At 40.1% G+C, this 22,511-nt stretch overlaps 1 protein-coding gene across 7 annotated transcripts in view; it reads right to left on the minus strand.

Moving 5' to 3' along the window:
- LOC122550085 (partitioning defective 3 homolog) overlaps positions 1–22,511 on the minus strand; it is an 843,398-nt gene that overhangs the window by 203,315 nt on the left and 617,572 nt on the right. For 5 of the 7 annotated variants that reach the window (XM_043690628.1, XM_043690631.1, XM_043690630.1 and 2 more), the window contains exons 17-18: positions 19,705–19,853; positions 11,724–11,771 (exon numbers count right to left, since the gene is read on the minus strand). In XM_043690628.1, the coding sequence (XP_043546563.1) occupies positions 11,724–11,771; positions 19,705–19,853 (197 nt within the window). The remainder of the gene's footprint in view (positions 1–11,723; positions 11,772–19,704; positions 19,854–22,511) is intronic. The other 2 variants (XM_043690626.1, XM_043690629.1) reach the window with 2 other exon arrangements.

Consider the following 22,511-nt stretch of genomic DNA (forward strand, 5'->3'; position numbering starts at 1 on the left):
CTGAGAGGTGACCTTATAGAGGTTTACAGAATTATGAGGGGCATGGATAGGATAAATAGACAAAGTCTTTTCCCTGGGGTGGGAGAGTCCAGAACTAGAGGGAATATGTTTAGGGTGAGAGGGGAAAGATATAAAAGGGACCTAAGGCACAACCTTTTCACACTGAGGGTAGTACGTGTATGGAATGAGCTGCCAGAGGAAGTGATGGAGGCTGGAACAATTGCAACATTTAAAGGCATTTGGATGGGTACATGAATATGAAGGGTTTGGAGGGATATGGGCTGGGTGCTGACAGATGGGACTAGATTGGGTTGGGATATCTGGTTGGCATGGATGGGTTGGACCAAAGGGTCTGTTTGCATGCTGTACATCTCTCTGACTCTACGTCTACCCAATCTCTCCACATAGGGCATTGCAGTTACCCAGGAACCAGTCCACTCAACTACCATTGCACTCCTGAGGATGTGTATGCCTTTTCAGTGGTAAAGGAGTACTAAGCTACTCTTTATTCCAGTTCTTTCCTATGCTCCAGTATCCATCCTATTTCACACTATGCTTCCACATGGTAGGTAGTCTTGGTGCTCTATGCCTGCCCATGTCCTTGCTGATTTGCACTGCTTTTTCATATCTCAATGCATCACAGACAAAATTCTTGCCCCACCATCTAAACTTCTCCACTACATTTCCTTTGTCTATCTCTGCAAATTTCCAAGTACTACCATACCCAGGTGACCAAGTACTCTACATTCTTGACTCCAACATTTTGTGAAACCCTTCTCCCTTTGTCTCATGACTGATATTTTGCCATCAATTGTTCAGGCTCCACAGTCTAGAATCTAGTCGTCCAAAACCATCAAGCCTCCCACTCAGCCAATCAGATCACCCTTAAAATGATCTATCTGTACCCCTCCTTTATACCACCTTCTGGTAAAACCTTCATTCATGCTTTTGACATCTGGACTTGACTGATCCAAAGCTTCCCATTAAAAAGCATCATTCAAAGTCGAAGATGTAATTGATTTTATATCGCACTTATATTTCTGATGTTTCTTTCCTTGAAAAGATATCCCCATTATTCTGGCTGAGTACACATGGGGCTTGGAAAATATGGATAAAGGGCTCATTTTAACATTGATCTAGAAAATCTAAGGCTTAATCATTGTGAAGAATAAGAAGTTTTCATGCCTGGTAACTCAAAGATTTTATTTTTCCAATCAATACTTTTAGTATAAACAGTGAGGAGTCATGATATTTTGGAGGTTTTAAAAAACCCAACAGTGTTAGGGAAGTGCATTAATCTTAGTCAAGAAACAGTCGTTTCCAGTGGCAGGCCCACTGATCAGGTTGTTCAAGCTTCTTTAGGTTGTTTAAAGTATTTCCATCCTGCCACAAAAAAAGCTTAGTATTGTCTCAAAGCTAGCCCCCTCACTGTTATTAGTGCACAGTTCAATGTGCAGTTTCAGCTTAGTTCCTCATTATGAAGGTGTAGGTTTGTACTGTACCTTTAAGAGGGAGAGGAAGCTAGCAAGGACTAACTGAAAGCATAGCGTGTGCTGAAGAATTTAAAAATGTAAACATTTGGTTAACACAAATAGCTGGTTCTGTGATGCCATGGCACAAAAAAAATTCAAAATAGGCCAGTTTAAATTATGCCCCAGAGACCAAATTCCAATCAAATTTAAATTTTACTGCTGGGGATGACATCAAACCAATGAAATTATACATTGTTTTGAGGTATAAAACCAGACATGTTGAACAGTTAGGGGGAGAACAGCAAAGAGCACAACAAGTAAAGACTGCCAGCAGAATAGCTCTCTGAAAGGTACCTGTCCATAAGAAATTTGTGCAGCAGAAGACCGATGCTGATCTAGAGAAATCTATACAGAAAGTTCAACATCTGAAGATGACAACTGGGGTTGAAAGTGATTCGCTGTAAATTTAAGAGTGAATTTATTGGACCAGTATTGTAGAGAGTAAGGTAAAATATAGGTTTAAGAGAAAGGAGTTGTAAATAATTGTGGTTTTAATGTTCTCTATTGGACTTAAAGAATAAAAGAGTTAATTTTTCCTTTAAATAGTGAGAGCTAGGATAGTTCTTTGCCTCTCGAATTTTAACAGATTACAGTGCGAGGTGAGCTTCTCTAAGTGTCAGATTTAAACTGGCAGAGGGATTTACCCCATGTCATAACATCCTTGTGACTAATCTCACAACAGCATGGAACTACCCAACTTTCTTGAAATGTACTCCAGCAATTAGCACAGTTACTAGATCTCAACACAGGAAACTGGTTTAGAATAAAACCACTGTCTTTTTCTTCAAAAATACAAATATAAAGAATACAAATACAAAGCTGTCAGAGGAATGATTTAAATTTTGAGTTTACAGCAGGCCATGTTAAATTTAAGGCTCATTTCAAAATATTACAAAAAGCTAACTTAAAGAAAGCAAATGAATGGCACAAAATCTTAGCTGTGCCCATCTGATTTCATTCCCATATTATGTATGGGCCTTAATGATTAAAATAATTTATCAAGTGTTTAACTGGTGTACCAAGTCACTGACTAGTATGAACACAGACCTGTCATGTGGCAGTAAAACTGGCAATCTCTAAGTTTTCTTTTTCGAACAATATTCATCATCTGACTGAATGATTTTTATTTTAAAAGTGGCTGTTTAATTTTTCAGTGTCAACAAATCATGGAAGCTAGTTGCTGGATTAATCTGCAGATCTTGCCTGTGGCAGACATCAGGGAAGTAGACTTCACATGCCCAGCAGATGTGAGGATATTCCACAACCAGCTGAATATTTTCACAACTTAGAGAGAAACAACAATTCCACACAACTAACTCTTCCCATCTGTTAGCTTGATGTAAACCTAGCCAATTCAAATGAAAAGCGACAACATTGCTGAATGCACTTGTACCAGAGTGGTCTTACTTACTAGTCAATACATTGAAATCACCACAAGTTACTTCTTGCCTCATTTTATCCTGATGGTTTGTCACAGAACAAACACACTGTACAAAACCATGCAGCAATCCAACAGCCAATCTAGTGTGGCCATGACACCTGGATTTGTTTTCATGAAATGTTAAATGAACCATGTTCAAGTGCCACTGAGTTTGCTCTTTAACATTTTGTTGAAACGTAAGTAAAACAAAACTCAATCATTAAAAAAATAAACAAAACCTGTCAGGAGCTATTCTGAAAGAATGACAACTTAAGTACTAGAAATAAATCCTTTAAATTTGATTGACTCAGAAGAATGACTTTAGTTTTAATTTTATGTACTTATGCTTAGATAATTTTTCAGTTTTGTACTAGAGAAAGATCATAATGGCTTTTTTTAAAAGACAAGAGCCAAACAAAGTAAATGTTGTGCCAAGTGAATTCTTGATGCAAACCACTACTTTTACGGGGGAGAATTGAACAAATTGCTAATACATATGTTCATCCTTCTTCTGTAACTGAATTTAAAAATTAAATATTTACTTTGGAAGGCACAGGTGGCTTAGTGGTTAAGACCATGGTTTTTAACGACAGATCATCGAACTTCAAATCTCTGAAGGGAGGGGGCCAGGACTTTTATTAAAAAAAGAGAATTTGTACACTCATCCTTTAAAAGGAACAATCTTTTTAACTTGTTGCTGATTTAGGATAATTCGCTTTTCTTACCAACAGACAGTTTTGCACATTGAAAACTCAAGCTTGTGAACAACTCAAAATAAATGCTTCTCGATGCAGAGGGATCTGGGTGGCCTCATGCATGCATCACTGAAGGTTAGAATGTAGATAGAACAACTAAATAGTGAAGTTAACAGAATGTTGTCAGTTATTGTGAGTGGAACTGAATACAGAAATAGACAGGTTTTGCTTCAATGCATCAGGTCATTGGTGAGACCATATCTGGTATACTGTGCACAGTAATGGTCACCTTATTTAAGGGTGGATATAAATGCATTGATGGTAGTTCAGAGAAGTTTTACTAATCTAATGCGCATAATGGGCAGGTTGTCTTATGAGGAAGGGCTGGGCAAGCTGGGTTTGCACACACTGGAGTTCAGAACTAAAGAGGTGATTTGGTTGAAATTCTCTTATGGGAGAATTCAGAATTAAGCATCACTGTTTAAAAATCAGAGGTCACCCATTAAAATGATGATTAGGTGAAATGTGTTTTTGCAAAGGATCATAGGTCTTTGGATCTGTCCTCCAATTTAAAAAAAATCATTCACATGATACGGGCATCGTTGGCTTGACCAGCATTTATTGCCCACCTTTATTTTCCCAGACAGCAGATTGCAGTCAGTTTGTTACCACATTTAGGCTAGACCAAGAACAGCAATTTCGTTCCCGAAAGGAAAGTAGTGAAAGATCTGATGTCCTTACTTGTTCTGGCTTACATCTTAAGGCAAAGGTAGATAGATTCTTGTAAAGCAAGGAGTTGAAATGTTATCATGAAGGCGGGAATGTGGATTTCATGTTGTAATGACATCAGCCATAATCTTATTTGAATGACAGAGCAGACCCAGGGGATTGAGTGGCCTACTCCTGCTCCTGATTTGTACATTTCTTATTAACAAACAGAACCAGCATCTTTTCTAGTTGTACCGCTGTAAAAAAGCTACATGTTTTGCCAAGTATGATCATACTTAAATGATTTTACATATTTGACAGAAAGAAAGAAAATGGAAATGAATGATCATTTTCAGATTGGCAATGTTAAATATGGTTTCAACAAAACCCACTTTAAAATAATGTTACTGAATGACAGTACAATGATTCAGGTTTAAATGCTAGAGTGGCCACATAAAAGCTTTAAAGTGGAACTATAAATCTTTCAATGCCTTTTATAAAAGCAAAGGTGAATAAAAATGTACTGCCCCCGTTGCCTATAAAATATTCTCCTCATTTCACTTTAGTATTTTTTTTTCCATCTATTTTATAATTCTCACTGCAGAATCAGTAGTCATGCTATTCCATAAAGTGTACTAAGATCAATACTTGGATTACACAGAACATGAACTTCATGTTGACAGTGGTATTACTGAGTAAAAGGTGTGCAGACAGTTACAGCTGTCACACTTAAGCAAGAAAATTAAAATTGTGCTTGTGTGGGAGAAAAGGAAAGCTAGTAGCAATGTGCAACGGCAAATAAGATTTGTTTAGTCAGAGACAAACCACTAGCATTGTGCTCTATGTAAGATTTCCTTTTCAATCTTGGTTTAACTCAGGTCAAGCCAAAGTCAACAGAATATAAGCAAAAAATCCAATAATTTTTGAGTACTGTCACTTTTCTCCAACTATTATCTATTTTTCAAAATAGAACCGTGCTTTTGGCTGAAGAGAGGGAGTGATCATCAAACTTATTTGCACTGCCATAAAAAAAGTGTATCAAAACTGAATACACAAGAGAGATGTAATGAGATTTGGGTGGAAGACATTCAGTGGAGTCCCATGAGAGTTAATACTGTTGTTTCTAATGTACGTTAATGACTAGGATATCAAAAGCAAAAGCATGTAAAATTTGCTGAGGACACAAAAAGAGAGACAGAAGAGACATCAGTCTTAAAAGATTTGCAGAAGGATTTAGATCAGACAATTAACAAATTAACTGAAACATAAAATATTGTACACGAGTTGAGAAAAAAAATCTTCCATAAGCATTCAGAGAATGGAAGCCTTGGGAAAGGAGATCTGCAAGCGTTCGTAGAATTATGATGAATGACTAAATAGCCTGGTGAAACAACTGAAAAGCCACCCAGAATGTAGAGGTACACAGCTAGAGTAATGAAGCACAAGATTCGAGGGGTTATGCTACCATCTATTAACATTCCTGACAGATTAATCTAAAGATTAATCACTTTTTAAAATAAAACGGTTCTTCGCAGATTTATTTTTCACTAATTTATATTCAAATACTATTGTTCTAATATCCTGTCTCAGCCTGAAACAACATTCTAGGTTTATTTTTAATGGTATTGTTTTTTGTTTCAGAAACCTCAAAGAGTTCTTCTCCTGAACTTGTTTGCCTATATATAGGTTTCCAATTCTGTATAATTCTCGTACAAACAAATGCATATATTAGAGTGCAGAGAACAGCTTTGCTGTGAGTCATGAACTCTTCTCTTTAACATCTGCCACTGTTTGTCAATTGTCTTTTCTGCTAAACTCTTGAGCGAGACCACTCCAGCCAACTCAGTCCTCCCCCCATATAACTATCGCTACTTAAGTTTAGCTCAGTTGTTTCAGACCAAAAATGATCCCCAAGTGAACAGTGACTACAATACAGTAGAATTCAACATTCAGTTCGAGAATGTGGTTGGTGGATTTCTAATGATATAGTGATAGAATCCTGCAGCACGGAGACAGGTCCTTCAGCCCAAACTAGTCATCCACGCTAACCTAATTTCCCTGCATTGGCCCATACCCTACTGATTCTTTCCTATCCATGTATTTGTCCAAATACCTTTTAAATGTTGTTAATGTACCCACCTCAACCAGTTTCACTGCCAACTCATTCCATATGCGTACCACGCTCTGTGTGAAAAGGTTGCCCCTCAGATTACCATTTATTCTTTCCCCTCTTACCTTCAACTGATATCTCTAGTCCTCAATTCCCCAACCCTGGGAAAAAGATTGAGTGCATTCACCCAATCCATGCCTCTCATAATCTTAAACACTTCTAAAAGGTAAGTCCTAGATAACTGCAACATAACTTCCCAGCTTCTATACTCAATGCCCTGACTGATGAAGGCCAGTGTGCCAGAAGCTTTCATCACTGCCCTGGCTACCTGTGATTTCAGCAAACCGTGCACCTGAACTCCAAGGTCCCTCTGTTCCACTATAATGCTTTAGGCACTACCATTCATTATGAAACTCCTACCTTGATTTGACTTTCCAAAATGCAGGATCTCACACTTATCTACATTTATGGGCGGCACGGTGGCACAGTGGTTAGCACTGTTGCCTCACAGCACTAGAGACCCGGGTTCAATTCCCTCCTCAGGTGACTGACTGTGTGGAGTTTGCACATTCTCCCCGTGTCTGCGTGGGTTTCCTCCGGGTGCTCCGGTTTCCTCCCACAGTCCAAAAATGTGCAGGTTAGGTGAATTGGCCATGCTAAATTGCCCGTAGCGGTAGGTGAAGGGGTGAAATGTAGGGGAATGGGTCTGGGTGAGTTGCGCTTCGGTGGGGTCGGTGTGGGCTTGTTGGGTCGAAGGGCCTGTTTCCACACTGTAAGTAATCTAATCTAAACTCCATTTGCAATTTCTCAGCTCATTTCCTCAGCTGATCGAGGTCCTGCTGCAATTTCTAATAACCTTCCTCTCTGTCCACGATAGCATCTATTTTAGCATCATGTACATTTTCATCCAAATCATTGATATAGATAACAGCAATGGGCGCAGCACTGACCCCTGTGGCATTCCACGAATCACAGGCCTCCAGTCTGACAAGCATCTTTCCACTATTACCTTCTGCTTCCTACCATCAAGCTGATTGTGTATCCAGTTTGCCAGCTCTCCCTGTATTCCATGCAATCTAATCTTCCACGGCAGCCTATCATATGAAACCTTAAAGGCCTTACTGAAATACATACAGACTGCATCTACTGCCTGCACTCAACAGCCTTCCTGTTCACTTCATCAAAGAACTCCAACAAATTTGTGAAGCATGATCTCTCACACACAAAGCCATGCTGACTATTTCTCATCAAACCCTGTCTTTCCAAATGCATGTGTATTTTATCCCTCAGAATCTTCTCAAGTATCTTACCTACCACAAATGTTAGGCTTACTGGTCTATAGTTCTTTGCAGGAGAAAGTGAGGACTGCAGATGCTGGAGATCAGAGCTGGAAGGGCTTATGCACGAAACGTCGATTCTCCTGTTCCCTGGATGCTGCCTGACCTGCTGCGCTTTTCCAGCAACACATTTTCAGTATAGTTCTTTGCAGCCTTTCTTGAATAAAGGCACAACATTCGTTACCGTCCAGTCTCCGGGACTTCACCTGTGGCTAACGGTGATGCAAATATATGAGCCAGGGCCACCGCAATTTCCTCTCTAGCCTCTTGCAGGGTTCTTGGATATATTTGGTCAGGTCCAGATTTATCCATCTTCATATATTCTGATACATCAAACACCACCTCTACTGTGATATGGACTAACCCTAAGATATCACCACTAACTACCCCAACTCTTCATGTCTTTCTCTATAGTAAACACAGAAGAGAAATATAAATTGAGGACCTTATCCATTTCCTCCGGTTCCACACAGATATGTCCACTCTGGTCCTTGAGAAGCCCTACTCTCTCTCTAGTTAATCTTTTGCCTTTAATATACTTAAAAAATCTCTTTGGATTAATTCTCATCTTCTCAGCCAAGGCTATCTCGTGCCCCCTTTTCACCCTCCTGATTTCCTTCTTCAGTAAACTTCTGTATCCCCTATATACCTCCAGGGATTCTCTTTATCCCAGTTACCTGTACCAGAGCCATGCTTCCTTCAAAGCTTCAATACCTCTTCATCCAGTGTTCCCTACCGCTGCAAACCTTGCCCTTCACCCTTACAGGAACATACAGACCTTGAATCCTAGCTATAACAATTTTAACGGCCTCTTATTTGCCTGCAATAAACTACTCCAATCAACTCCTGCAAGGTCCTGTTGAATCCTGTAAAAGATTGCCTTGCCCCAATTTAGAACTTGAAACTGTGGACCAGTTTTGCCCCTCTCCACAATTATTTTAAAACAAATAGAACTATGGTCACTTGTTCCCAGCTCCCCGCTGTTACTTGTCCTGCCCTATTTCCCAAGAATAGATCGAGTTTTGCCCCTTCCCAAGAAGGACCCTCGTGGTACTGCTTGAGGAAACCTTGCTGAATGCACTTAAATTCCACCCCATCTCAGTCCTTAATGCTCCGGCAGTCCCAGTCTATGTTAGGAATATTAAAATCCCCCACTATGACAATTGTATTGCTCCTACAAGTTTCCCTAATCTCCATGCATATTCATTCCTCTAATTTCCGTTGACTATTTAGGGGCCAAGAGCACAACTCCAATAATGTCACCATCCCCTTCTTACTTATTAGCTCCACCCACAAAGCCGCACTGGATGATTCTTCATGTATTTCATCTGTGACTACTGCTGTGATGCTCCCCTTAATCAAAAATGCAACTCCCACTCTCCTCCACCTCTGTCCCACCTAGAGCACCTGTACACCATGGTACATTAACCTGCTATCTGTCTTTCCCTTAACCATTTTTCTTGTAATGGCTATATTATCCCAGTCCCACGTACCTATGCACACCCTGCATTCACCTGTCAGCCCTCTTGCATTGAAATAGATGCAATCTAATCCAACAGGCTTTCCTCATTCCTGTTGTGTTCCAGCCTGACTTGTCTCTCCAACTTGCTATTTCTGATTACTGAATGCCCTTCAAGCTTTGCATTTGACTCCCTGCTGTTGGGGACAACATCCCCCCTGCCAATTTAGTTTAAACCCTCCCTTATAGCACGAGCAAATCTGCCCACCAGGATATTGATCCCCTTCTGATTCAGGTGCAATCCACCCTTCTGGAACAGATCACTTCTGCTCCAGAAAACATCCCAATTATTGAAGAATCTGAATCCCTGTCCCCTGCACTAACTCTTCAGCTATGCATTAACCTTCCTTATACTCCTGTTCCTACCCTCACATTGGAAGTAATCTGGAGATTATCACTAATGAGATCCTGCTTTTTAACTTCTTTCCTCACTCCCGACAATCAGTCTGCAGGACCTTATCCCTGTTTCTGCCTGTGTCACTTGTGCCAGTGTGCACAATAACTTCTGACTGCTCACCCTTCCCTTTGAGATTGTTCTGCAGCCACTCTGAGACATCCTGGACCCTGACAGCCAGAAGGCAACAAACCATCCTGGATACCTGTTTACGGCCACAGAATCTCCTGTCTGTCCCCCTAACTATCAAGTCTCCTATCACTAAAGTCCTGTTTACCTTTACAAAGCAATAATTTGACTCCCTCCTCTGATTCAATCTTCGAACAAAGTGCCCAGAGATTCATCTGCTCTTGGTATCATTTTATTATACATTTTTAATTAATTTCCCCTCCTCATTCTTCTTTTCCAAGTGTATCTCTAAACATTTCTCTGCATTCAATTTCAGCTGACATGTCTCTGCTCATTCCACCAGCTTGCCTCCTTGAGGTATATCAAAATCATCTACAATGATTCTAAGTTTTCTTTCCTCTGAAAATTTATCAATTGAAAGTATATAATTGAATGCATATTAGTCAAAAGTAAATTGGCAACTGATATCAGGAACAATATTCTTGTGTACTTGTATTACTTGGATTAAAATGACAAAAAGGCATAGTATGGGCATGACCAGTTTGATGGGTTTGAGGGGTGGGAGTTGCTGAAAAAGGTGTTCGCCTCCTTGTTGATTTATCAGTTAGATTGCCACCTCCACATCCTTTTGAAACTTAAACTATTGTTCCTAATGTCTCTCACTGTGACTGCAATGAACCCAATGGTATTTCTTCATCTGGAATGTTTCTTAACTTAAGGGGTATACTTAATTGAAAGCTTCCTCGGCATTTCCACAGTGTAGATGGATTACAAATAATCTGTTTACTGTAACAAATAACAGCAACTGACAAACATTTCTCCAAAGGGCAGAAAAATTAACACCACGTGGTAAACAATCACAGTCCAAATGAAGTAGATAAAAAGCAAAATATTTCATTTTCCTTTGTTCCTGTAAAATTCTGGAAGATCTGAGCATTTCCAAAAAGATTAGATTCCCCACAATGCGGAAACAGGGCCTTCAGCCCAACCAGTCCACACCGACCCTCCTAAGAGTAACCCACCCAGACCCATTTCCCTCTGACTAATGCACTTGGCACTATGGGAAATTTAGCATGGCCAATACACCTTACCTGCACATCTTTGGAGTGCGGGAGGAAACCCATGCAGTCATGGGGAAAATGTGCAAACTCCACACAGACAGTCACCCAAGGCTGGAATCGAACCTGGGACCCTGGTGCTGTGAGGCAGCAGTGCTAACCATTGAGCCACCGTGCCACCCTAGATGTTATTCACTTTCATCCTGAAGGGATCAAGGTTATAGGTTGCTACAGAAGCAAATACCATACCCTAGAAGATCAGAACTGAGCAAGACCTCAATAAATGTTTCCTAATTACTCAAAATAATGAAGATGAATCTTGTCAGTGCTTCTCCCACCCTTTGCTCCAACTTGAGCAGAGATTCTGCCTGAACCCACAAACATGCAGCAAACTTCTGGCTGTGTTATGGCCCAGAGTGAATCTCTCTCCAAATTTTCTTCCAGTTGGTACAGTTGCACACGAACAAATCAATTCCCTTTTATGTTGGTTAATCATCAGCTGGGTTTGTAACTTTGTTTTTGATTTGACAGAAATGATCATCCCATAAAAAAAATCAGGCTAAAAATTCATGACTTTTTGGAATCAATAATCTACCTCAGTTTTGTGAGAAATCTTATTTTACCCTTGGCTATGATTTATTTGAAACGAGTGAAAACCAGTATGTGTGAATTAACTCATACAGCAGGCAGCAAGGGTGATAAACACACACAATGCACGACTCAGAGATTTTAATGACTGTTTGCTGTAGTCATGGTAACAATGCTCCTGCTGCACCACCGTAGACTGGTGCAACAACTGGGTTGTTATTGACAGTCCTTACCTGTGGTTATCTGTTCAGCCAAGGAATCAAGATTAGTCTCATCAGCTACTGCCAAAAAGGTAAAAGGTCAAAAATTAATGAGGTTAGTATCCCCCATTCCACGTGCTTCATTCCAACCCACACATTCCAAGTTAGAGCTCACTGTTATTACAGGTCATGCAGATCACTTCGCTTGACAAGCAGGCACAGAGATTATAATTGCCATTGTTCAAACAAAAATGTTCATTATCATGCATTACTTGCGAGGTGTCTTAAGCTTAATTTTAAAATAATTACTTTATTTTGTGTTAGAGAATTACTCCAAACTAAAGCTGCACACAGATTTCTGTTGTTTTCACCTTGATTCTGTTATTTACCAGCAGTCAATCATTTCACTATTCCAGCAGAGTTGTAATAATTCAACGAAGAGACAAATCTAGAAAGTGATTTTCACCTTCCCATGGATCAAAGAAACTAAGAACTTCCAACAAGATTCCAATTATATTTCTTGAGAGCCCACAATTTTTCGGAAAAAAAGAAAACAGGTTAGAGTCCGTTATCTTCTTAAAACAAATTCTGCACAATGTAACATTGTGACGACTACACTATTTTGCAACAGTGTCACCGTATAATTGGCCTGGGCTGAAGTCCTATTTTGCCTTACCTGGTTTTATCAGTACTGACAGGTATGTGAATCTACTGATTAATCAGTTGCATTTCCTCTCATCATCATGAGTACTAATTTTAAATTCTTTGCTTTTGCTTGGTATTCTCAGTCCTGACTCAGCACTCTAATTGGAAAGCTGTTCAGGTGGTTCAATTCCAGTCAGAAGTTTGTAAAAGCAGTCATTGATTAAAAGTTAAAGAAAGAACACGCATATGGTGCTGATTTCACATCCTCAGGATGTTTCAAAGCACTTTAAACCAATTAAGTACTTTTGAAGTGTATCAGTGTTTGAACATAAGGAACTACGACTGTCGATTTGTACACAGCAAGGTCCCATACAGAGCAATGAGATTAATAACCAGAGAGCCTGTGCTGGTGATATTAAGTAAGCCAAGAAAACCCTCTATTCTTCTTTGAATAATCATGGGACAGGTTATATCCACTTCAACAGTGGTTTTATGCATTACCCAAAAGACATTTTTGATAATGCAACACTGGAACATCGACCCCAAATTTCTGAAGTTGTCAACAGAGAGACAACAGAATGAGCCAAGACAAACAGCTATAAAAAACACTAATACCAAGATGAGAGAGTGAGCAACTGATGAATCAGTTATTTAAAACAGCCATCAGAATTGAGCAACAATAAACATAAGACATAAATGCCAGTAGCTAGTGATCATTGCTGCTACTATCATCAAGTCTGACTGTGCTAGTGTTGTCTCATTATTTGGCATAGAAAAATGCAAACCTTCTGAACTAAAATGTAAAAATCATTGACAAAATCAGATCAGTGGATCATCCTAGTCAGGATCCACTCTCAGAAAGATAACCAACAGTGATCTACTCAGAGCTGAATGAAAGCCGGGAGCCATCCAACATTATGCAGCTGGTGATGCAAAATATGAATTTTGTTTTGTGTATCTTAAAATGAGTGACTCCATTGTGCAGAATTTGATTCAAATGCCACGTTACAAACTTCAGTGGCAGGGAGAGACTGAACAGAGATCAGGCATCCACTGAAGGTTTCTATGAAGAGCCATTGACAAGGCACTTATTTATTTAGCTTAAATCTTGTTGGCTCAGGAGCAGCATGAGCTAATACTTGGGAAGAGGTTTCTTTTGAGGAGTGAGCTGAATATATTAAAGTGCAACATGATATCTCTCCAAACAAAAAGATAATATATAATAACCAAAAGAACTGTGAATGCTGGAATTCAGAAACAAAAACAGAAACTGCTGGAAAAGCTCAGCAGGTCTGGCAGCATCTGTGGAGAGATATCAGAGTTAACGTTTTGGTTCGAGTAACCCGTCTTCAGAACTGACCCTGAGGAAATGTCACGGGACCCAAAACGCTAACTCTAGTTTCTCTCCACTGATCTGCCAGACCCGCTGAGCTTCTGCAACAATTCCTGTTTTTGTTGTTGAAAACTTTATACTGATTAAAACATTACATTTTTAAAATATGCATCTTGCATTTACATCTATGATCAGTCCAATTTTTTTTTCTGCACTGTCCCTGTAACCCTGAAAAGAGTCACTCATGCTGCACCACATGGATACTTGTCAGTAATAGGTCCAAGGCAGCCAGCATGAACTGGGACAGTCAGTGGTGTAGACCATTTATGCTGGGGTATAAGAAGATGGTTTTCATGCCCAACATCATGGTACTGGACTATGTACTGCCTTTCTCACATTGGGCTTTTAAAAGAGAGAGGACATTGGAGTATTTTATTTCTGAATCTCAATGGATCTAATATTTTACAGATTTCTAACGGTTTCCTTCTATTTAAATAGTTTTGCAACAAAATGGATTTGTTTAGCTCAATTAGTATACATTACTTTACGGATCTTGACATGCTTGTGTTCATGGGAGGAGAGTGTCACTGGCTAAGCCAACATGCACTGTCCATCCCTAATTGCCCAGAGGGCAGTTATGAGTCACCAGGTCATTGCTGGGAGTCTGGATCCCATGTCGGTCAGACCAGGAGAGGACAGCAAGTATCCTTCTCTCAAGAATATTAGTGAAACAGATGAGTCTTTACAATAATCAGCATTTGTTACATGGTCGCTTTAAAGCCAATTTTTTAAAAAAGTCTTTATTTTTACTGAATTCAAATTCTTCATCTGCCATGGTGGGATTTGGCCTGTCGTGTATGATTTTATGATGAGTGATGTTCTGGATTACTAGTCCAGTGAATTGCCACAATTCCAATTCACCGTTTCACTCACTATTTTAACTAAAAATATAGCATTTTTACATTTGTATTTTTATACAGCTGTTCATTTTGTACTCAGTAGGACAAATGCAAGAAAATTAAATTTGAAACAATGACAACCATTCATAAGAAAGGAGAAAATAATTGCTTGATTAGTAGGTAATTTAACTGTTTCCCATGAAGTAATTAATGGAGAAAAACATACACATCAAACTCTTGGGTAATTCAAAAAAAAGTTCAAGACTTGAACATATTCCTTTATTTTTGGTAGAGAATGGGTCCCTGAAAGCATGCATTTTTAGCTACCATAAATGAGCCACTTTAGGAACTTGAACGTTTATATTAAATGTAACGTCAGTGCAGCTATTACTGCTGCCTAACTCAGACTCACATCCAATAGCAGCCATGTTGGGATTTGAGTTTTGCAAGTGTCAGTTGGTCGAGGTCAGACTGTACACTCTGTCTAACACAAACGACTGAAGGCACATGCTTTGTGATTATGCCGGCCAATTGTTGGGACATTTGGCTTTCCTAATCCAGTGTTATAATGATACTAATGTTCATACACAATGTTGCTCAATCGTATGGTTATTAGCTATTTTCGAAACAATGCTCTAGCCAGTTGTTCACCTTGCAAACTCAACTCAGAGGCATCAAAGCTATGCAGAACAATGCCTATCCTGGACAGATTCTTGGTCACTGTGCATCATTCAAATTTGCTACCATTTTTGGACTCAGAAATTACACTGGGAAGGTAAATTGTAGTGGTGACATGAGTGATATTTTCTAATTCATGATACTGCCATCGGTTCAAAACTACTTGTCTAACAATGGTCCGGGGACAGAATATGGCCAACAATGAGTCTGTGCAGCCCACTGACTGGCTGTTCAAAATGTAGGTGAATGGAAGTAACCCATCTGCAGGGAACTTTCCCTCCTACTTATTGGTGAACTTATTACCCAGTTGTGCCAGATATACAGAACAGAAACAAATCCTTTGGTTTAACTCGTCCATGCTGACCAGATGTCCTAAATTAATTGAGTCCCATTTGCCAGCATGTGGCCAATATCCTTCTAAATCCCTCCTATTCATATCCCCACCCAGATGTCTTTCACACGTTGTAAATTGTACCAGCCTCCACCACTTCCTCTGGCAGCTCATTCCATGCACAAACCACCAACTGTGTGAAAACGTTGCCCAAGATGTCCCTTTTAAAATCTTTCCCCTCTCACTCTAAACATATGCCCTCTAGTTCTGGACTCACCCATCCCAGGGAAAAAAACCTTGTCTATATTCACTATCCATGCCCCTCATGATTTTATAAACCTATAAGATTACCCTTCAGCCTCTGACGCTCCAAGGAAAACAGCCCCAGCCTATTCAGCCTCTCTGCACAGTTCAAACTCTCCAATCATGGCAATATCCTTGTAAATCTTTTCTAAACCTTTTCAAGTTTTACAACATTCTTCCAATAGGAAGGAGACCAGAATTGCACACAATGTTTCAAAAGTGGCCTAACCAATGCCCTGTACAGCCGCAACATGACCTCCCAACTCCTACACGGAATACTCTGACCAATAAAGTATACCAAACACTTTCTTCACTATGCTATCTACCTACGACTCCACTTTCAAAGAACTGTGATCCTACATTCCAAGGTCTCTTTGTTCAGCAACACTCCCAGGACCTTACCATTAAGTGTATAAGTCCTGCCCTGACTTGCCTTTCCAAAATGCACCACCTCACATTTATTTAAATTAAACTCCATTTGCCACTCCTCAGCCCAATGGCCAATCTGATTAAGATCCCAGTGTAATCTGAGGTAACCTTCTTCGCTGTCCACTGCACCTCCACCTTTGGTATCATCTGCAAACTTACAAATGATACCACCCATGTTCATATCTAGATTATTTACACAAATACAATTTACAATTGGACCCAGCACCAATCCTTATGGTATATCACTGGTCACAGGCCTCCAGTCTGAAAAGCAACCCTCTACCACCACCCTTTGTCTTCTACCTTCGAGCCAGTTCTGTATCCAAATGGCTAGTTCTCCCTATATTCCACGATATAACCTTGCTAACCAGTTTACCATGTTGAATGCCTTCCTGAAGTCCATACAGATCATATCCACCAGTCTGTTCTCATCAATCCTCTTTATTACTTCTTCAAAAAGCTCAATTAAGTTAGGAAGACATGATTTCTCATGCACATGGCCATATTAACTATTCCAAATCAGTCCTTGCCTTTCCAAATACCTGTAAACCCTGTCGCTCAGGATTTTCTCCAACAACTTGCTCACCAGTGATGTCAGGGTGACCGGTCTATCATTTCCTGGCCTTTCCTTACCACCTTTCTTAAACAGCGGCACCACGTTAGCCAACCTCCAGTCTTCTGGCACTTCACCTGTGACTATCAATCCAACAAATATCTCAGCAAGGGGCCCAGCAATCACTTTCGCAGCTTCCCATTGCATTCTTGCGTACACCTGATCAGGTCCTGAGGATTTATCCACTTTATACTTTTCAAGACATCCAGCACCACCTCTTCTGTACATGGGCATTTTTCAAGATGTCACCATCTATTTCCCCACATTCGATATCTTTCATGTCCTTCTCCATGGTAAACACTGATGCAAAATACTTGTTCAGTACCTCCCCCATCTCCTGCGGTTCCACACATGTGCTGCCTTAGTGATCTTTCTCTCTATTCTCTCCCTAGTTACCCTTTTGTCCTTAATGTATTGATTAAATCCTTTTGGATTGTTCTTAACCCTATTTACCAAAGCTATCTCATGTCCCCTTTTGGCCCTCCTGATTTCCCTCTTACGTATACTCCTACTGCCTTTGTACTCTTCTAAGGGTTCACTCGATCTCTACTGTCTATACCTGTCAGATGTTTCCTTCTTTTTCTTGATTGAAACCTTAATTTCTCCAGTCATCCAGCATTCTGTACACCAACCAGCCCTTCCTTTCACTCTAACAGGAACATACCATCTCTGGACTACTGATATCTCATTTCTGAAGACTTCCCATTTTCCAGCCATCCCTTTACCTGCAAACACCCCAAATCAACTTTTGAAAGTTCTTGCCTAATACCATCAGAATTGGCCTTCCTCCAGAGAGGGGGAGAGAAAACAGCATCTGTGGTACCCCAAGTTTCTTCTTTTTGGAAAATCTTTCGAATAAAATGGTCAGCCCACGACCACCTGACTGCCCATGTTAACTATATAATGACACATATAAGAAGCAGTGAAGCTTTTACCTAGGTCAGTTAACTTTTATTTGATAAGTAGTGGTAGGCTGTCAATTTTGGCATCCAGTCTGTTTTACATGCCCTCTTCCCCTCACCAAAAACACACCCAGCAAAGGTATGTAAATCCATTCCTCTGAGCAACAGAAGGACATAGAGCTCGTCAGTCAATAATCTACACAAAGCTAAGTCATAGTCATACAGGATAGAAACAGACCCTTCCGTTCAACTAGTCCACACCAACCATATTCCCAGCAAAAGCACAGCTGAGTTTGTTTTCAAAACATCAGCTCTGCTATGTGAAACTTTCAATGGTCTATTTTATTAATTACTCATCTATTAAAAATAATCATATTATTTCTTTGACATATGTTTTTGCTCAGTAACATGTTCATGCTTTTTCTCATACCTCAACATTGATTTTAAAATTTATGTCTAATGCTCTGCCAAACCTTACCTTCCTAAAATTTGCTCATTTGCCCTAACCTTCGCGAGAGAATAAAATTGAAACATAATGCTGTTAGACAACCCTGGTCAAAAATAATGATCTGTCTGCCACCAACTGAGCAATGTCAAATATGAATTGTAGTTGCAGTGTAATGGCAAGTACAGAAGGCATCAGCCTCAGCAATTGCCTGATCAAATTCAACAACCTACTCCTCTGACTGCTCAAAACAAATAGAGTCCCTACTATTGTCAACCAGGCAGTGTTTGCAAAGCCTGAAACAAACCATCCCTTGTTACATATGATTCCATGTTTGAACAGCACTTAGTGAACAATTCCTAGTAACCACCTGATGAAGGAGCAGCGCTCCAAAAGCTAGTGCTTCCAAATAAATCTGTTGGACTATTACCCGGTTTTGTGTAATTTTTAACTTTGTACACCCTAGTCCAACACCGGCACCTCCAAAACATTCCTAGTGCGATCGTAACTACACCAACCACCAAATTGATATAATCAATTGAGTTCAGAACAGCCCAATAAAGCATGCTAGAAATAAAATGTATACAAAGGTTGGGACCCATGATCTACAAATAAAACGGAATCTGCTCACGCTGTGCATCTTTTTTGAATTGCCTGAGAGCTGCAGAGCCTTTATGTCACTGTTGATTTTTTGTGGCAATGCCCTCAGCCAGATGGAGTTGGTTTGCCAAAAATCAACAGCCTTTTCTTCTCTGATGTAAACTGTTCTGACCACCTGTAATTTGACGATCTGTTTGTTCCGATGAGTGCAAGACAGAAAGCTTTTGACTCCCTTTCCAGAAACATTAAAGTCCTATGTTAGACAGTGAATGTTCCTGATCCAAACTGCTCTCTAATTTACTGAAGAGAATAAATAGGTTAAGGCAGGGTGAGACATTTGACATGTGAGGCAATGGTTCAACACCTGAACAATGATTGACTTGTAGAATTCAGAAGCAGCAAAAAAACCCATTTGTACCTTACCTGGTGACTGCAAGAGCACAAAACTAATAACAAACTGCTTGTGCATTAAGGAATTGCATTTTTAACCACAGGAGAAAAAGACTTGGTCAGAAAGAAAAATATGCCCATATAAAATTCAACTGAAACAATAAAGGAAATTAGGTCAAATGAACCAGACTTGCTAGGCTACCATAAATGTTCAAAATGGAATATCTTTCCAAATTATGAAATCATGTTTATGAAATCATATCAACTGGTTTGTAGGCCTAACGCATGAAGATCTGTTGATCAAAAGGATTGCAGTGGGAACATCAAAATTATCTGATGTTCACGCTATAAAATGAAAGCAAATCGAAGGTGGAAAACACTGAGCTTCCTTCAATCCCTGTTAGGATTTTCATGCTTTACATAGATAGAAAATACACGAGTTCTACCTAAGTCCATGCTTTTAGATTTCCGCGTTTTAACAAAATCCAGTTGAGTGGCATCTCCAAACTGTTTGGTACGTTTTTCAGACATGCTCTGACGTCCGAATCCCTCTCGCTGGAAGGCAACGGCAGGATCGACATCTGGACTTAAAACACTAGAAAAACAGAAAAGCACAATTTGTGATTTATCAGAAAGAGACTATAAACAAAAAATGAAAATGGTAACTCTCGACAGCAAGTATAGGAAGGTAATTGTTTTGAGTGGCGTTGTCTGATTGAGGAAAGGTTCCAAAAGAAGTTGCATGCTTTTATATTGTATTTGCTCAATACATTGATCAAGAAAGACACGAGGTATGAATTGCTGCTTATCAAAATCTACACTTTGACTGAACCAGATTTAATAGACAAACTCCTGTCCTTAAACCACACACACACGTGCTGAAAATGTCATTTTCACTCTTGGCAGGACAAGTGGCTTGCTGCGTTTGAACTCGTGTGTGATTACTTGGGATGTCAATCACAGAATATCCTGTCACTGCACGTTAAATGAAGTTGTCTTGTAAAATACAATGCAGGTTTAATGTGATGCTGACCTTCTTTAACAAGAAATTCTGCTAAAATATAAAACTTGCATCGAATCACCACAAAACAAACATTCAATAACATTCAGCAAAAGCTGCTACATTTGTGCACCACATCGACAAGCGTGAACTGAAAACTCAGTTTTTGCCTATTCTTGTTTGCTGTGGAAGGAAGAGTTGTAGGGGGAGAGCTGCACCATTGAGAGAAGCATTAATAGAAGGGAAACAATGATTGTCTTAGATAGATGCCCGCAATTTATTCTCGGAACTTAAGCTTTGTTAGACCATCTCTAATGGTCCTTGGAAAGTTTCTGGTCGTCACCTTCTTGAATTGCTGCTGTCAAATTGGTTGTTCCAGGATTTTGAGGAGAAAGTGAGGTCTGCAGATGCTGGAGATCAGGGCTGGAAATGTGTTGCTGGAAAATCGCAGCAGGTCAGGCAGCATCCAGGGAACAGGAGAATCGACGGTTCGGGCATAAGCCCTTCTTCAGGAATGGGGCCCCATTCCTGAAGAAGGGCTTATGCCCGAAACGTCGATTCTCCTGTTCCCTGGACGCTGCCTGACCTGCTGCGCTTTTCCAGCAACACATTTCCAACTGTTCCAGGATTTTGACCCAATGGAAGTAAAAGAACTTTTAAAAAATGTATTCATGGGATGTGGACATCATTGGCTGGGTCAATATTTATTTCCTATTCTTAATTGCTGTGCAGAGGGCAATAGTGAGCTGTTGTCTTGTTGTGTAAGAGGCCCTTCACAATGTTGCTATGAAGCGAAGTCTAAGACTTTGACTCAGCGACAGTGAAACAATGGAGAGAGTGTTCCGCATCAGGATGCTGTGTGGCCTGGAAGGGAACTTGTAGGTAATGATGGCTCCACGCAACTCCTCCCATTGTCCTTCTAGGCGGCAACAATCATGGGTTTAGAAGACGCACTTGAAGTTGCACATGAGATCTGGGCGTCATTGGCTGGGCCAGTACTTATTGCATCCTTAATTGCCCAGAGGGCAATTACAAGTCAACCACTTTGCTGGAGTCACATGAAGGGCAGATTGAGCAAGAATGGCAAATCTCCTTCCCCAAAGGACATGTGTGAACGAGATGGGTTTTTAATGACAATTGACAATGATATCATGGTCACCATGGGGCTTTTTTTTTAATCCAGGTAATTACTGAATTCAAATATCATCAACTGCTCTGTGGGATTCGAATGATTAAGATTCTAGATTACTATACCAGTGACATTAAGATTACACCATCACCTCCCCTTGAGTGCTACTGTGCATTGGTGGTGAAGGGAATGAATGATGGAACTGGGGAATGGGGTTTCAGTCGAGTGCGCTGCCTTGATCTGGATGTTATTAAGTGTTACTCTCATCCAAACATATTCCTGAATTGATATCTTAAAATGGAGGACAGACATTGGAAAACAGGAGACAAATTACTTGCAGCAGAATTCCTAGCCTCTGAGCTGCTGCTGTGGCCATAGTGTTTATAAGGCTGGTCCAATTCATTTTCTGGTCAATAATAGCACCCGATAGCGGAGGATTTAGTGATGATAATGCAATTGAATGTCAACGGATTTCTCTTGCTGGAGACTTGTATGGCATGAATCTTATTTGCCACTTTAAACCCAAACCTCGATCTTTTCGAGGTCATACTGCATATAAACACAGACAACTTCAGTACCTGACATGTCACGAATGTTATTGCATATTTTGCAATCATCAATGAACATCCCTATTTCTATCCTTATGATGGATAGATGAGATTAATGAAATAGTTGAAGATGGCTGGGTATTGATATCGTTCCAAATTTGCAGGTGATGGTGCTTGCATTGGCTTGTTCTTTAATATGATAGAGGTTATTATTTTGGAAGACACTACTGAGCGAGGCTTCTTGAACTGATGAAATGCATTTTGCAAACGCTTCAAGCTGCATACACTGTACACCACTGGTGAAGGCAGTGTATATTTAACATTGTGGATGGCATTTCAATCTAATGGGCTACTTGGTCCTGAATTGTACTAAAGACAACAAATGCTGGTAATCACAGGGAGGTCAGACAACATCCATAAAAAGAGAGCAAGGTAATGTCGAGTCTAGGAGGTTGAACAGTTCATCCACTTTACCAACACCTTCCACCCCGACCTCAAATTCACCTGGACCATCTCAGATTCCTCCCTCCCCTTCCTAGACCTTTCCATTTCTATCTCGGGCGACCGAATCAACAC

Source organism: Chiloscyllium plagiosum, chromosome 5 (genome assembly GCF_004010195.1).
Source record: "Chiloscyllium plagiosum isolate BGI_BamShark_2017 chromosome 5, ASM401019v2, whole genome shotgun sequence".
Taxonomy (NCBI): domain Eukaryota; kingdom Metazoa; phylum Chordata; class Chondrichthyes; order Orectolobiformes; family Hemiscylliidae; genus Chiloscyllium; species Chiloscyllium plagiosum.